The sequence below is a fragment of the Polistes canadensis genome, unplaced genomic scaffold, assembly GCF_001313835.1.
Source record: "Polistes canadensis isolate GaletaPanama2010 unplaced genomic scaffold, ASM131383v1 scaffold_0, whole genome shotgun sequence".
In the NCBI taxonomy this organism is placed as follows: Eukaryota; Metazoa; Arthropoda; class Insecta; order Hymenoptera; family Vespidae; genus Polistes; species Polistes canadensis.
The window spans coordinates 1293069-1307053 of NW_014569547.1; the positions used below are offsets into that span (position 1 = coordinate 1293069).

General features: G+C 27.5%; 5 protein-coding genes across 9 annotated transcripts; 3 read left to right on the plus strand and 2 right to left on the minus strand.

Moving 5' to 3' along the window:
• Nucleotides 1-139: 139 nt before the first annotated feature.
• Nucleotides 140-2147, plus strand: LOC106793500 (26S protease regulatory subunit 6B). Its single transcript, XM_014760501.1, has 6 exons — nt 140-277; nt 470-562; nt 643-976; nt 1065-1268; nt 1346-1610; nt 1717-2147. The coding sequence occupies exons 1-6, from the start codon at nt 245-247 to the stop codon at nt 2033-2035; spliced, it is 1248 nt and encodes a 415-aa protein (XP_014615987.1). The 5' UTR covers nt 140-244; the 3' UTR covers nt 2036-2147.
• Nucleotides 2148-2519: 372 nt separating this feature from the next.
• LOC106792840 (protein chibby homolog 1) lies at nt 2520-3357 on the plus strand. Its single transcript, XM_014759400.1, has 3 exons — nt 2520-3004; nt 3066-3181; nt 3265-3357. Exons 1-3 carry the CDS (start codon nt 2821-2823, stop codon nt 3343-3345), a joined length of 381 nt encoding a protein of 126 aa, XP_014614886.1. The 5' UTR covers nt 2520-2820; the 3' UTR covers nt 3346-3357.
• LOC106792406 (DNA topoisomerase 3-alpha) lies at nt 3339-9105 on the minus strand. 3 transcript variants are annotated; one of them, XM_014758918.1, is made up of 12 exons: nt 8305-9105; nt 7866-7939; nt 7144-7490; nt 6934-7052; nt 6367-6713; nt 5995-6283; nt 5423-5921; nt 4994-5339; nt 4390-4912; nt 4068-4314; nt 3740-3987; nt 3339-3657 (listed from the first exon to the last, which is right to left on the minus strand). In XM_014758918.1, the coding sequence occupies exons 3-12, from the start codon at nt 7419-7421 to the stop codon at nt 3614-3616; spliced, it is 2940 nt and encodes a 979-aa protein (XP_014614404.1). In that variant the 5' UTR covers nt 7422-7490; nt 7866-7939; nt 8305-9105; the 3' UTR covers nt 3339-3613. The 3 variants fall into 3 exon arrangements, with proteins under 3 accessions (XP_014614404.1, XP_014614333.1, XP_014614478.1); XM_014758847.1 differs by lacking the exon at nt 8305-9105 and having other exon boundaries at nt 7866-8158; XM_014758992.1 differs by lacking the exons at nt 7866-7939; nt 8305-9105 and adding an exon at nt 7572-7622.
• A 115-nt stretch (nt 9106-9220) lies between these two features.
• Nucleotides 9221-10879, plus strand: LOC106792589 (neuferricin). Of its 2 annotated transcripts, XM_014759163.1 has the most exons (5): nt 9221-9254; nt 9985-10053; nt 10127-10267; nt 10338-10524; nt 10590-10879. In XM_014759163.1, exons 1-5 carry the CDS (start codon nt 9236-9238, stop codon nt 10765-10767), a joined length of 594 nt encoding a protein of 197 aa, XP_014614649.1. In that variant the 5' UTR covers nt 9221-9235; the 3' UTR covers nt 10768-10879. The 2 variants fall into 2 exon arrangements, with proteins under 2 accessions (XP_014614649.1, XP_014614583.1); XM_014759097.1 differs by lacking the exon at nt 9221-9254 and having other exon boundaries at nt 9582-10053.
• A 182-nt stretch (nt 10880-11061) lies between these two features.
• LOC106792721 lies at nt 11062-12844 on the minus strand. Of its 2 annotated transcripts, none has more exons than XM_014759255.1 (3): nt 12632-12844; nt 11956-12150; nt 11062-11880 (listed from the first exon to the last, which is right to left on the minus strand). In XM_014759255.1, the coding sequence occupies exons 1-3, from the start codon at nt 12670-12672 to the stop codon at nt 11520-11522; spliced, it is 597 nt and encodes a 198-aa protein (XP_014614741.1). In that variant the 5' UTR covers nt 12673-12844; the 3' UTR covers nt 11062-11519. The 2 variants fall into 2 exon arrangements, with proteins under 2 accessions (XP_014614741.1, XP_014614801.1); XM_014759315.1 differs by lacking the exon at nt 12632-12844 and adding an exon at nt 12314-12416.
• Nucleotides 12845-13985: the final 1141 nt, after the last annotated feature.

A 13985-nucleotide genomic window follows, 5' to 3' on the forward strand; every position in this document is an offset into this window, starting at 1 on the left:
ATTTATATAAATTATATTAAATTAATATGCAATAATAACGGAATTTTATTATGTTGAATGTAAAATTTTATACATCATTAATATATAAGAGAAATATTAAAATAAGATTTCTTTCTTTATAACTTTCTAGTTAATGGCTGCCATTTCATACCTTGTCCATTCTCGAGCCTTTCGAAAAATCTCAAGTCATTTGGTATCCTGCATGTCTAATTGAACTGTCTGTGTGTTAAATCAGTTGAAGACAATGGAAGAAATTGGAATCATTTTGCCGGATAAAGTAAATAAATTTTATTACAATTATTTCGTTTTATATTCCTTTAAAATAAAAAAATGAGAATTCGATAATTATCGATAGTTTTGTTCATATAGTTACTCATAACCTCGATTAAGAATAATCTTCACTTTTAAATTATATTCTTTTATATTTTTTTCTTCTCTCATATGTTTTATTTCTGTTTTTTTACTTTAGGAAGTCACTGAGATTGATTCTAAACCAGTAATTGGTCATTATACAGGAGCTGGAGATGAATTAGATGTTGAAGATTTATATACCAAGTACAAGGCAAGAAACAGACAAATGAAATTTTTATTAGATTTCATTATTTTTTAGTACGATAATTGTTATTATATATTTTCAAGCAGAAATTGCAGAGGATGTTAGAGTTTTTGGAGGTGCAAGAAGAATATATTAAAGATGAACAAAGAAATTTGAAAAAAGAATATTTACACGCTCAAGAAGAAGTGAAACGTATACAAAGCGTACCATTGGTCATAGGACAATTTTTAGAAGCTGTAGATCAAAACACTGGAATAGTTGGATCTACAACAGGCTCTAATTATTATGTTAGAATTTTGTCTACGATAGATAGAGAACTGCTGAAGCCTTCTGCAAGTGTAGCACTTCATAAGCACAGCAATGCTTTGGTTGATGTTCTTCCACCAGAAGCTGATTCAAGTATCTCGATGCTTCAAGCAGGTGATTATTTTTGCTTATATTTTGAGATTTTTGTAAAAATTTGGATATTGGATTTTATTAATATTTAACTAATTTGTTTCATGTGTAGACGAGAAACCAGACATTCAATACAGCGACATAGGTGGAATGGATATGCAAAAGCAAGAAATTAGAGAAGCTGTAGAATTACCACTGACGCATTTCGAACTGTATAAACAGATTGGTATCGACCCACCTAGAGGTGTGTTGATGTATGGTCCACCAGGATGTGGAAAAACTATGCTCGCTAAAGCTGTTGCAAGACATACTACAGGTATTAAAATTTTATTGTATTTTAATAAAGACTTAATTCTGTAATTCATTTAAATTAATACAAATTTTTTCATATAGCTGCATTTATACGTGTGGTCGGTTCGGAATTCGTACAGAAATATTTAGGAGAAGGACCAAGAATGGTCAGAGATGTCTTCCGTTTAGCCAAGGAAAATTCTCCTGCTATTATTTTTGTTGATGAGATTGATGCTATTGCTACTAAAAGATTTGATGCACAAACTGGAGCTGATCGTGAAGTACAGCGTATTCTTTTGGAGTTACTTAATCAAATGGATGGTTTTGATCAAACTACTAATGTGAAAGTTATAATGGCTACTAATAGGTATGAATGAATGTGCAATATGTAGTCTGCAAGTGTTGCTTATGGATAGTTTTAATTACAAATTATTTTATTTATATATAATTCAATTTTGTTTTTATCTTTTCAGAGCTGACACTTTAGATCCAGCATTGTTGCGACCTGGTAGATTAGATCGTAAGATTGAATTTCCTTTACCCGATCGTCGACAGAAACGTTTAATATTTTCAACAATCACAGCAAAAATGAATTTAAGTGAAGAAGTTGATCTTGAAGATTATGTGGCTCGACCTGATAGAATTTCAGGCGCTGATATAAATGCCATTTGTCAAGAAGCTGGTATGCACGCGGTTCGAGAAAATCGTTATATAGTATTGGCAAAGGACTTTGAGAAGGGTTATAAGAATAATATTAAAAAAGATGAATCTGAGCATGAATTTTACAAGTAAATTGGAAAAATTTAATCGCAATTATTTTATGCTCAAATTTTATGCTACAATATATATTTGCAAATTCATGTATCGTTCTAAATGTATTACTTAATATATGTATACAAAATTAGGAGTATCGTTTTATATTGCATATATATATATATATATATATATATGTATACATTCCTTTAACACGCGTAACTTTTTAATTACTTTTATATTTACAATTATGGATTATACACGATTTATTTATCATTTAAACTTATTTCTTATGAATGAGTTGTACAAATTATTTTGAATCTATTGCCAGAAAACAAACGTTTTTCGTGGCATTCTCTTCTGAAAGTATTTTTGATAATTACTGTTAAATTACATAATTTTTTTAACAAAAATAATTTTGTAGAATTGAATTATTTGTATGCATTACATCACATTTTAAATAAGAGTCAATTTTGTTAGCAAAATATTAAGTTAATCTTCTATCAAATGAACGTCACAAAACAGTACATATGTCTCATTTAATCAGACTTGTTCCCTTAAGTATTTATAAATATGGCATCTTATGTTTGATGAGAGATATAGAAAGGATGCATATTATTTATATTTATCGCAACGATTAATTTATTAAATTAAATATGAATCTTTTTCAGTATTTATAAATTTAAATATTTATATAAAATATAATGATTACAAATTAAGTTATAAAAACATTATTAGAATTTTAATACTTGATCTGGCGTTTCTAACCTAACCTTAAAGTATAGTTTTTGTTATTTTATTATTATGCAATTGTAGATGAAAAAATGCCTTTATTTTCAAATAAATTTTCTCCGAAAAAAACGCCGACGAGAAAAGCATCTACATTTTTAATAAATAAAGATTTGAGCCCTAATAGAATAGAAAAGGAATTAGGTCCAGACGTTGGACCTATTCGTTTACGACTAGGAGACCAAGAAGCAGTTTTTGAAAATGGTGTATGGATACCAGGTACAAAAACTAAATTATTTTATTATCATTATCGTTTATGCATTTATTATTATTTTTATAGAATCTGGAAAAGTAAGTGGTACGTTTAAAGAAAATGAAAGACTGAAAAAAGAAATTAAAAGACTCGAAGAAGAAAACAATTTGTTAAAATTAAAGTTTGAAATAATGTTAGATATGGTAAATATTGGAGTGACATTAATTACATTTTACTTATGATATATTCGAACTTTTCAAATATCATATTTTTGATCATATTGCAGCTTACACAAACTACAACGGAAGCTCAATCACAAAAAGATGAATTGGAAAAATTAAGAAATAATATATCATCTAATAGATGATTAAAATGACGTATATTACATAAGATACAGTATTTTCAATTATAGGACAATTTATTTTGTGCCATTTCTGTGCACTTAATTAATGTAATAAAAATAAATCTTATATATAAAACAAGAGATTATAAATGATTCGTAATCTCAACAGACAATTTTAGCAAAGTAAGGCGCAGATAGTTATATGTATGTATTACGCTATGAATTATTTACTTTAAATAAAAACTTAAAATTATACTTAGAAAAACTGTACATAATTTACAATATTGTTTTATTATTTATCCATAACATTTTCTGGACACGTTTTCCGCGTATGACCTATTAAAAACATAATAAGATATACTAATGTAAATTTCAATTTTTATATAGTGTTTGAATTATAGTTTAATAAAAAATAAACCTGCGACTCCACAAATGCCACATTTTCTTTTGGCGCGAGTTCCTTGAGATCTGTTAGAAGTTGAGCTATTCCCTCTGTGCGTAGTATTACTGTTTCTGTTTCCAGAATTCCCCCAATTTGTTCTTTCATTTGTATTAACACTTCCATCTACATCGGCCCATTTAAAAAAGTTACATGTACTGTCTCTACCTTTAGGACAGGCATAAAAGAGTCTACCTTTATTTGGTCCTTCTTTTTGTACTGTAAGTCTGCAAAATGTATATAAAAATAACAGTTAAATTTGATTGTTTACTAAATATATATCTTTAAAAAAAAATATTTTACTTACTGTCTAGCTGGCTCATTACAAGTACACATAATAACATTATTTGATTCTGAAACACTAGTATTTCTCCAATTAGCAGAGTTACTACTTGTACTAGGCTGTTGTGTTCGATTTTGTGCACTCCAATTTACATTTTGATTATTATGATTATTATGATTTATTATATTTTCTTCTTGTGGTCTATCGGAAGCCCACAAAAAGAAATCACAGCCACTACCTTGTGGTTTCTCACATTTATAAAATTGTCTCCCTACAGATATTAAAAATATTTCATTTTGTTATACTACTCCATAGTGTTCCAATTCATTGTATGCATATAATTTACCTTTATTTGGACCATCCTTTTTAACTGTCAGCTGAATTGCACGTTGGTTACATTGACACATTATCTCAGCATCATTGTCTATGTTCCCCCAGGTTACATTATTAGTATTTGTATTATTATTATTAAACCCTATCGACAGATTCAAATTGTTAGTATTGTTTTTCATTTTAGTAGATCCAGTATTGTCTTCTTTTCGATTATTTGTAGGAGGATTTCTCCCACGATTTTCATTTTGTAGAAGAACATTATTTCTCTGAGTATTCGTTCTTGAATTTGAAATAGATTCTCCTGTATTATTACGCATTTGAACTCTGCTCAATGTTTCTGGCACAGATATGTTACTCATGGTTTCATAGCCACTTTCATTAACCCGTGTTCTTTTTTTAACAGTGTCTCCTTTGATGCCCATTGTTTCATTAAAATTAGGGTCACAACCACCAATACAAGTTGTATATATACTTTCAAACAAATGTATCATATTTCGTGCTAATTTAAATTTTATTTTGCGCATATTTCCAGAACACTGAAGAGAGAAAAAATTTTTAATTATAAGTTATGATTCTCTGGAATGATTAAAGAATAACTTATGAAAAAGTACACAGACCTCGGTGCACGTATCCTCTAGAACTGTTGCATCCTCGATCGATTGAGGAAACCATACAGCATTATTACATGCTGGAAATCCCATACAACTTATATATTTTCCTGTACCTTGTTTCCTATTTTTTAATATCATGTCAGAATTACATTTAGGACATTTGAAAACGACTATGTTTGTATTAGTATTAATCATGTCAGTTTCTTGTATTTGTAATGGTTGTTCTTCAAGATATTCTGCTATAGCATTATCAATTAAATTAGCATGTTCCATTGCTAATTTGAATACATCACGATATTTAGTTATTTGGTCTTGTAAGACTAATTTGGGATCTTTTTGACCATCACAAATTCTATTGATAAAAAGATAAATTTTTAATATGTATATATAAAAATAGAATTTAGAAATAGAAAAAATGTAGCTTTAATAACATACAATTTAAGATCCTTTTCTAAATCTGCTCTTAAATTTGGTTTAGACATTGAAAATCCCATATTGTCATAACCCATTACAAGCCCAATTCCTAATTTGGAAGGAATAAAATGTTGATCATCTTGTAAACCCACATATTGTCTTAACTTTATTGTTTCTATATGTTCTGCATGAGTTGCATCAGTTCCAATTCCATGTTTATCCATTAAAGCAATTAAATCAGCTTCGGTTAATAATTTAGGAGGTGAAGTTTCTTCTTTTATCATTTCAATACTAGTCGGTTGAAATGTTTGTCCCTCTTGATATCTATGTATTTCTTTATCGCTCCATTTTTCATAGATGTATATTTCTAAATAATTTTTTGCTATTATCTGAAGTCCATTAGCAAGAAATTTTTCTCCAGCTATATTAATTTCTACTATAGTTTCTTGACCTTCCGCATTTTGGGATAAACAAGCCAGAAAGTGCCTTACAATAAATTCATATACCTTAGCTTCGTTTCCTATTATAAAGTTTAAGGATAAAATAAACAATTATATCTTTATATAATTTTAGAAATAATTCTTTAAGTATACCTTGTAAAGAAGAACTAAACTTCGTTGGATGAATAGGAGGATGAGCTTGATCACTTTTTTTGCCTTGCCTAGGAGATATCCCATCTTCCACCAAGCGTTGTGCAAACTGACCCCATATAGAACTATTTGTATGTTGAGAAACTAAAGATTGTAAGTTTAATTCTTTTGGAAAAATGTTTGTTTCAGTACGTGGATAGCTAATTAAACCTTGTGTATATAATTTTTCTGCTATATTCATAGTTTCTTTCGCACTTAAACGCAATTTTCTAGAACCTTGTTTTTCTAATTCCTGAGATATATTTATAAGAGATATAAATTAAGAAATTTTGATAACTCAAATATAAATATTGTAATGTTGATATCGTTACTTACAATTGTATCTAACGGTAATGGTCTCCATTTGCTTTTCGGTTTACTGGTAACTTTGGTAACAGTAGCAATAGGATTATCTTGACACATATCAAGAAATATTTGACAAGGTAGTTCTTCAAAAAGTCTAACTCTATCCCAACGAAACTCAACAGAGATATCACTATGAATATTCATTACTTTTATTTTCCAATATGGTTCTGGTTTAAATCTTTCTATAGCTAAAAATCTTTCAACCACAAATCCTAATGTTGGAAACTGGCAACTACCATAACTTATAAGCATGCCTGAGAGTGTTCTAGGAAATACTTTCTGTAATCGCAATGTTTGAAATCTTGTAAATGCAGCACCTAAAAAATAAAAGAATAGTATTTGATTGCTAAGTGGTTATCGATAAGTATCAAAGAAATAAAATTAAGGCATACAAACTATGAGCTAGATATATACAAATCAATGTGTAATTATTTAGTAAACTTATTAATGAATTATGTTTGTACAACCCTACACCTACCATAAGTATAATGCTACAATTATGCTTTCCATTAAAGTGCAATTAAAATTGTAGCATACCTATTCTTAAATCTAATTCACTTCTTGTATTTACAGCTTCGCTGATAGCCTTGTTCGGTGTGTCCAAAGTTTGAAGAGCTCTATTTATAGATGCTTGTGTGATTTCTGAGAATTTGGCCCTATAACGCATAACACATATATTTAGTATTATAATTTTAAAATAAGATAAATAATTGATTAACATATAGTATTACATATGTATTACATTACCTATATATGCGTATATTAGGTTTAACTGCCTGACATACTTCTATGATTTCAAATCCTATGTTTTCTCCTTCCCTATCACAATCAGTCCAAATGATCAAAGCTCTGCAACTTTTTATTTCTTTTTCTATAGTCTTTTTTATTTTTAAATAATTATCATCTACACATTGTTTTATGACAGGAGCATCGAATAAACTTAAAGGATGACATCCTTGCCATTTTCGATAAGCACCTAGAAATTCATATCCCAATAAGTGTCCAGACACAGATGTCATAATCATTTGACAATCTTCATTCCACAAGCGTACATTGAATTCATAAATTTTGTTATACACAGATAAACCATCCCTCTGGAAAAAAAAACAAAAGAAATATTATAATATATTCATATTAATTGAATGAATAAAAAACTTTTTAGAGGTTTCTTTTACATTTTAATATACAAAATTGAACTGTTCACCGATCAAAAAGATTAACTTCACTTTTAGAACTTTTTTAAAATTTTATTATTATATATATATATAATCAACATTTAACTTTTAATATTTAAAATAAATTTCTTTTTGATAATTAACTTTAAGACCATTAAATAACAATATTTTTCATGGCTGTTCAATAATAAATGATATTGACATAGTATAATATTCATTTATCAATTTTTTAACTTTTTATTTTGTGCAGTTAATCAATTTATCAAATGAGAGGCTCATTAAAAATAATATTACTTTTCTAATATTTCCTCGTGACAAATAACCAGCAATGTTTTTTGCAGCATCATTTTTTTCAGCTACATTAAGGACTTTCATAATAATGTGGTTAGTGCTTTTATTTCTGACAATAAAAACTTTATTATTTAATAATCTTATTAAATTTACTTTTATATTCTTGAAAAGGGAAACAAAAATAACATAATGCGTTAAGTTTGTCATAACTTTTTTCAATACCACAATTATGCACTAATATGTTTATTAATTACTGCTACATAGATATTAAAACTTTTAATAATAGAAAACATTTAAACATTTTTATAAAAATTATTTAAAAACAATTGTATTGTGTAGCATAGGATATATTTTTCATTTTTAAATAACTGTATTTTGATTCGTTAGCGCAGAATCCGCCATTAAAATGTTAACTTATGGGTGCGTTCCACTAAGCGCTCACACGATCAAAATGCTCCTTTAGTCGTTCCACATAACGACCGCGGTCGTGTGGTCGCGGCGAAAACGTCACTCATGACGTCATTACTAACGCTCACGCGAAGCTCACAACGACCCATGGGTGCGTTCCACTAAGCGCTCACAACGATCACGCTCACAACCACAGTTTTTCCCGTTCCACTTACCTACGAGCGTTACTGTCSTAAATTCAAGTGGAATGGACTATGGTGCGTTTTGAGCGTGGAGGTAATAATACAAATGGCGAGGTAGTGAAAAGAAAGTAAAAGATTAAAGAGGTTAAGATTTAATCTGTAATCCTTCATGTCAGTTTCACGGTCGCCATTTTTATTGTTGTCAGTTTCGAAAAAACCGCTAATTTTCTCAACGCTCACTACGACCCACGTTTTCAGATGGGTCGTTGTGGGCCTCGCGTGAGCGTTAGTAATGACGTCATGAGTGACGTTTTCGCCGCGACCACAACGACCGCGGTCGTTATGTGGAACGACTAAAGGAGCATTTTGATCGTTGTGAGCGCTTAGTGGAACGCACCGCATCTGAAAACGTGGGTCGTAGTGAGCGTTGAGAAAATTAACGGTTTTTTCGAAACTGACAACAATAAAAATGGCGACCGTGAAACTGACACGAAGGATTACAGATTAAATCTTAACCTCTTTAATCTTTTACTTTCTTTTCACTACCTCGCCATTTGTATTATTACCTCCACGCTCAAAACGCACCATAGTCCATTCCACTTGAATTTACGACAGTAACGCTCGTAGGTAAGTGGAACGGGAAAAACTGTGGTCGTGAGCGTGATCGTTGTGAGCGCTTAGTGGAACGCACCCTATGTGTGTTCTGTACATGTAACATTGGGATCTGTTTACATGGGTCTCTATGTGAGATATTAAAATTATACATTTGTTTTATATAGCATTATGATTAAATCGCAAATAAGTATGTTATGCTTTACATTGAAATATTCTGACACATATTTTGTATAATATATATTTTATAAAATAAATTTTTCTAAATTGAATATAATTGTTAGAACATTAAAATCAATTAGATTTTCTAGAAATTTGCCTTTAAAAAATATTCTCTACTTCAAAGAGGATTGAACGAAATTTATATACACACATACACAATTGTAATTTATTATTCAATATAATAGTTTAACATTTCATGAATTTGTTCACAAGAAATACAAACAATTGTATATGAAACATAATATAAAATTACATATTTCTATATATAAGACATAATAAAAAATTACACAATTTACTGTAATTGATTCAGTTAAGTTCTAATCAGTTTCAGTTTAATTTTAAAGTAAAAGGATTAGTTTTTTCTACTTTAAAATAATGTTTAAAGCTATTGATTGTGATATATTATTTATGAAAAATATTGTATTACAATTAGTTTATTAAACAAAAGACGTAAATAATGATTTTAAAATATGTCTGGTTTGGTCTTTTGTTAGCAAGTATTTATTTAATTTATTCGGAGAATTATTTTCAAATAATATGGCATTTTTTACCTAAAGAATTGAAAAATTTAATGTACATATTATTTAGTAAATCAGAATTGGAATTATTAGATATAAATAAAACAGAAAAAGTATTTACTAGAGATGAATTAAAAAAATATAATAATATTGAAAATGGGTTGTACCTTTCAATATTAGGACAAGTTTTTGATGTTACGAAAGGAGCTAAACATTATGAACCTGGAGCATCTTATCACATATTTGTTGGTAAAAAATCTTTATTATGGGTTACAAAAATGTAACATTATTTTTAAATAAATAACTTCATATTTGTTATTAGGTTGTGATGCATCTCTAGCATTTGTTACCGGAGAATTTAATGAGAATGAAATAACAGATGATGTATCTGAACTTTCTCTAGAAAAAATTAAAGCATTAGATGATTGGGTACAGTTTTATAAAGCAAATTATATTTATAAAGGTATATATATAACGCAATTAAAATCGTATATATTGAATATTGAGGTAAACAAAAGATACAATTTTTCAAGGTAAATTAAGCGGAAGATATTTCAATGAAGATGGTTCTCCAACGGTTGAGTCTTTAAAAATAAAGCAAAAATTGATAGATGCAAAGAAAGAAATAGCGAATGAAGAAAAAAAAAAAAAATTGTTTCCAACTTGTAACATAGAATGGAAAGCCAACATAGGCACTACTCTATGGTGTTCTAAAAGAAGGTAATATCATAACTAAAAATTATATACTTATGTATTAACAAACAATTGATTCGTTTTATTTATAGTGGTGGTATAGAAAGAGATTGGATCGGTGTTCCAAGAATGTATTTTGAAATGCCTGGCTCAAAACAACACAGATGTGCTTGTGTTAATCTTAATAGTAAAGAATACAAAGAAAATAAAGGTAATTTTAAGGAGTATAGTGATTGTTCAACAACTTCAATAAAATGTAATGTAAAATAATTTCTATGTTAGAAATATTTTTGCAATCTATTTATTACACGATATTATTTCATACTAATTTTATTTTTATAAGTATAAATGAAATAAATAAACAGGCAGTTAACAAATTTAACAAATTTTTATATTATTTTGTATGCAATTCATTTTTATAAATAAAACTGATTATTACGATTTTCATCTGTTAAAGTATAAAAGTTAAAACTAAGTTTATAATATTTTTATGTATGCTATCAAATATCTTCTAAGATAAGAGAAGGAAAAAAATTTGACAGAATAGTATTGTGGTAGCAAAAATTGTGGTCAACTTTGTTATATTGATCATTTTAAGCGTATAAACAACCAAGTGAGTTGATATTATCATATCGATTTAAATACATGCTTATATAGTACTACCATTGATATATAAAATGTCATATAGAGAACCACAAGACACAGTATGTCAATCAGTATTATAAGGTATTTAGTAATTTTGAGATTATACAATCACCATTACATATATTAAGCATTTTTTCCGATTGTTTTAACTATTCATTAGAATATAAACTCCAAATTTGTAGAAAGTAACAAAGCTATGCAATAATACTTTGTTTTAATATATATCCAATGTTTTGGCACTTTTCACCATGAAATATGAATAGTGCTAACGTGTTCTGAGGTATTGAAACCATTAAAACATAAAAGCTTACGTATTCTTAATTTTTATAAAAATAGTATAATCAAATAGTTACTACTAAATATTTATAATATAATAGCTATTTTGTTTCGCTTCCAGAATTTGTTGGTGAGTTACATCTAATATAATTTAACTTATCAAGTAATACATCTATAGATCCACGTTTTCGCCTATAGCTAATCTTGGATCCAAATACTCTTTTAACTTTAGTTTTTCTCTTTTTCAATTTAGTATCAGTAGGCTGTTGTTGAAACTTAATCATCCTTTTGTATTTTTTCGCACTCATATACGAAAAATTTTCATTTGCATTTCCTGTCTCTTCAAAAATTGTTTCTAAATTATTTACCTTGTACTTCGGATTTTTATCTAAATAGTACTCCATAATATTTTCATCCGATTCCATATCTTCTAAACTTCTTTTCTTTGGCCTGAGACTGCATCTAATGTTGCATAAATAAATAAATAATTTGCCAACAAAATACATATCTGTATAATATTTACGCATATACAAATACCTTCTGTTTGAAGAGTCTGAGTAACCAATCTTTGACACTTTTTTTCTAAGAATTTTACGACTTCTGGTCTCTGAGATTGATTCTGCATTATTAATATTATTAGTATTATTGGTATTATTAGTATTTACTGTCAACATCTCTAATTTAGCTGTAACTGCTGGCATATTAATATCATCTTTAGTTTGTTCAGGTTTACTAAAAAAAAAATACATTAAAAACGGTTTTTCTTTTAAATATTTTATATATAGCTATATATATATTATATAGTAAGTATATTATTTTTTAAAGCATATATTATTCGGTTTAACAAATTAATAACGACGTAAAAAAAGATTTTAAAAGAGACTTTGTCACTAACGAAATGTACTTTGGAAGAGCTGTAAGACAACTGAAATCGATGCTATAAATGCACAATAGATAAGCCTACATGTTTACAAACATAGAAAGAACTTATGGGACAACCTAATACAAAACATACTAAAATATGACCTAGAATGTGTGTGTAACCTATATATACATATATATATATATATAACTAACTTATATCCTCACTATAATATATTATTTATGTAGAATTTTCTTATTATTTATTTTATTTTTATAAAATAAAATTGTATGTGTAAAAACCATCTGATATACTTATTTATGAGCTAAATAATATGTTGACATTACTTACAGAGTTTTCTCAACTTCTGATTCCATTTGTCTGGTCAACATTATTAATTATTTAATTGAAAAACTATTAAATAATTAAGAATAAATTCATTCTTTTACTCTTAATATGATGTAAAATCTAATATTTGTACTCCTGGAAACTTATCCACCACCCATCGAATAAATCCTTGTATATAGTCGGTATAGTTTATAAATGAAAGTTTAACTTACAAGAGTTGATTAGTATTATTATTATTTGATTTTTAATATTTAAATTTTTTAATATAAATCATTTCAATTTCACCTATTTGAATATATTAACTACACATTAAAATTGTCTTATTAACATTAGAACGAAATTCTATATAATTAACTGAACATTTAAATTTAAAATCCATTCATATGATTGGTTGAATAAGAGTCCATGACGATATAGATCCAATAAAAAATGTCTCTAGTAATTCAAAAAAGATTTAGTAATAATTATTGTCTTTTTTGTTCAAGTTATATTATATTATTCAGATTATAATGCAATAACTTCATAAACTTATAAAACAAAAACGAAATTAATTTCTACTACAGTATGAATATTTTATATTATATAAATTGAAGAAGAATTTTACTTTTTTCATATGAAAACAATAAAAAAAAACAGCACGTGGAACCCACATGCAATGGAAGTAAAACTTCTTAAGTTTTTTATGTCGATAATTTTATTGAATTATTAGATTATTAATTATTGGCACAATAAATGAAAGGAAACATTAAAAGTTGCAAAGAAAGTATTAAATGAAAAAAATGCTAATTCCGAATTAAATTCTTTTAATACAATTTAAAATTATTGAGTGCTCCGACCTAATATTTGGGTCTATATGTAGAATCTTATATATTTGGTGTTAAATAATGATACATCGATTTTACAGTCATAATAAGATTCTCTTATTATCTATATATATAATAATAATAGAACACCTTTTTTGGAGCATCATTCAATAAATTTGTACGCATTTAAATAATATATCCAGTACACAACTGATCTTATAATTAATTAGTTACTATAGAAAATAAAATTCAAATAATAGATTAAAATATAATTAATCGTAGTCATTAATAAATAATTTCGTGATATAACTATAAATTTCTCGATGCTTATATAATACAGATATAAATACCTTTTAATGTTCCATATAAAATTTATCTCTTATGTATTACGCACAAAGTTTTATCTGTCATTATGTAACGTTATATAGTTCCTTTTAAAGGATTATACTTCTTTTTAAGTTTTATAATGACAATGTGAATTAAATACCGTTCAGCTGCTTAAGATAATACTAAATGCAAACAATTCGTAATAGTTGATTGCAATAGATATACAT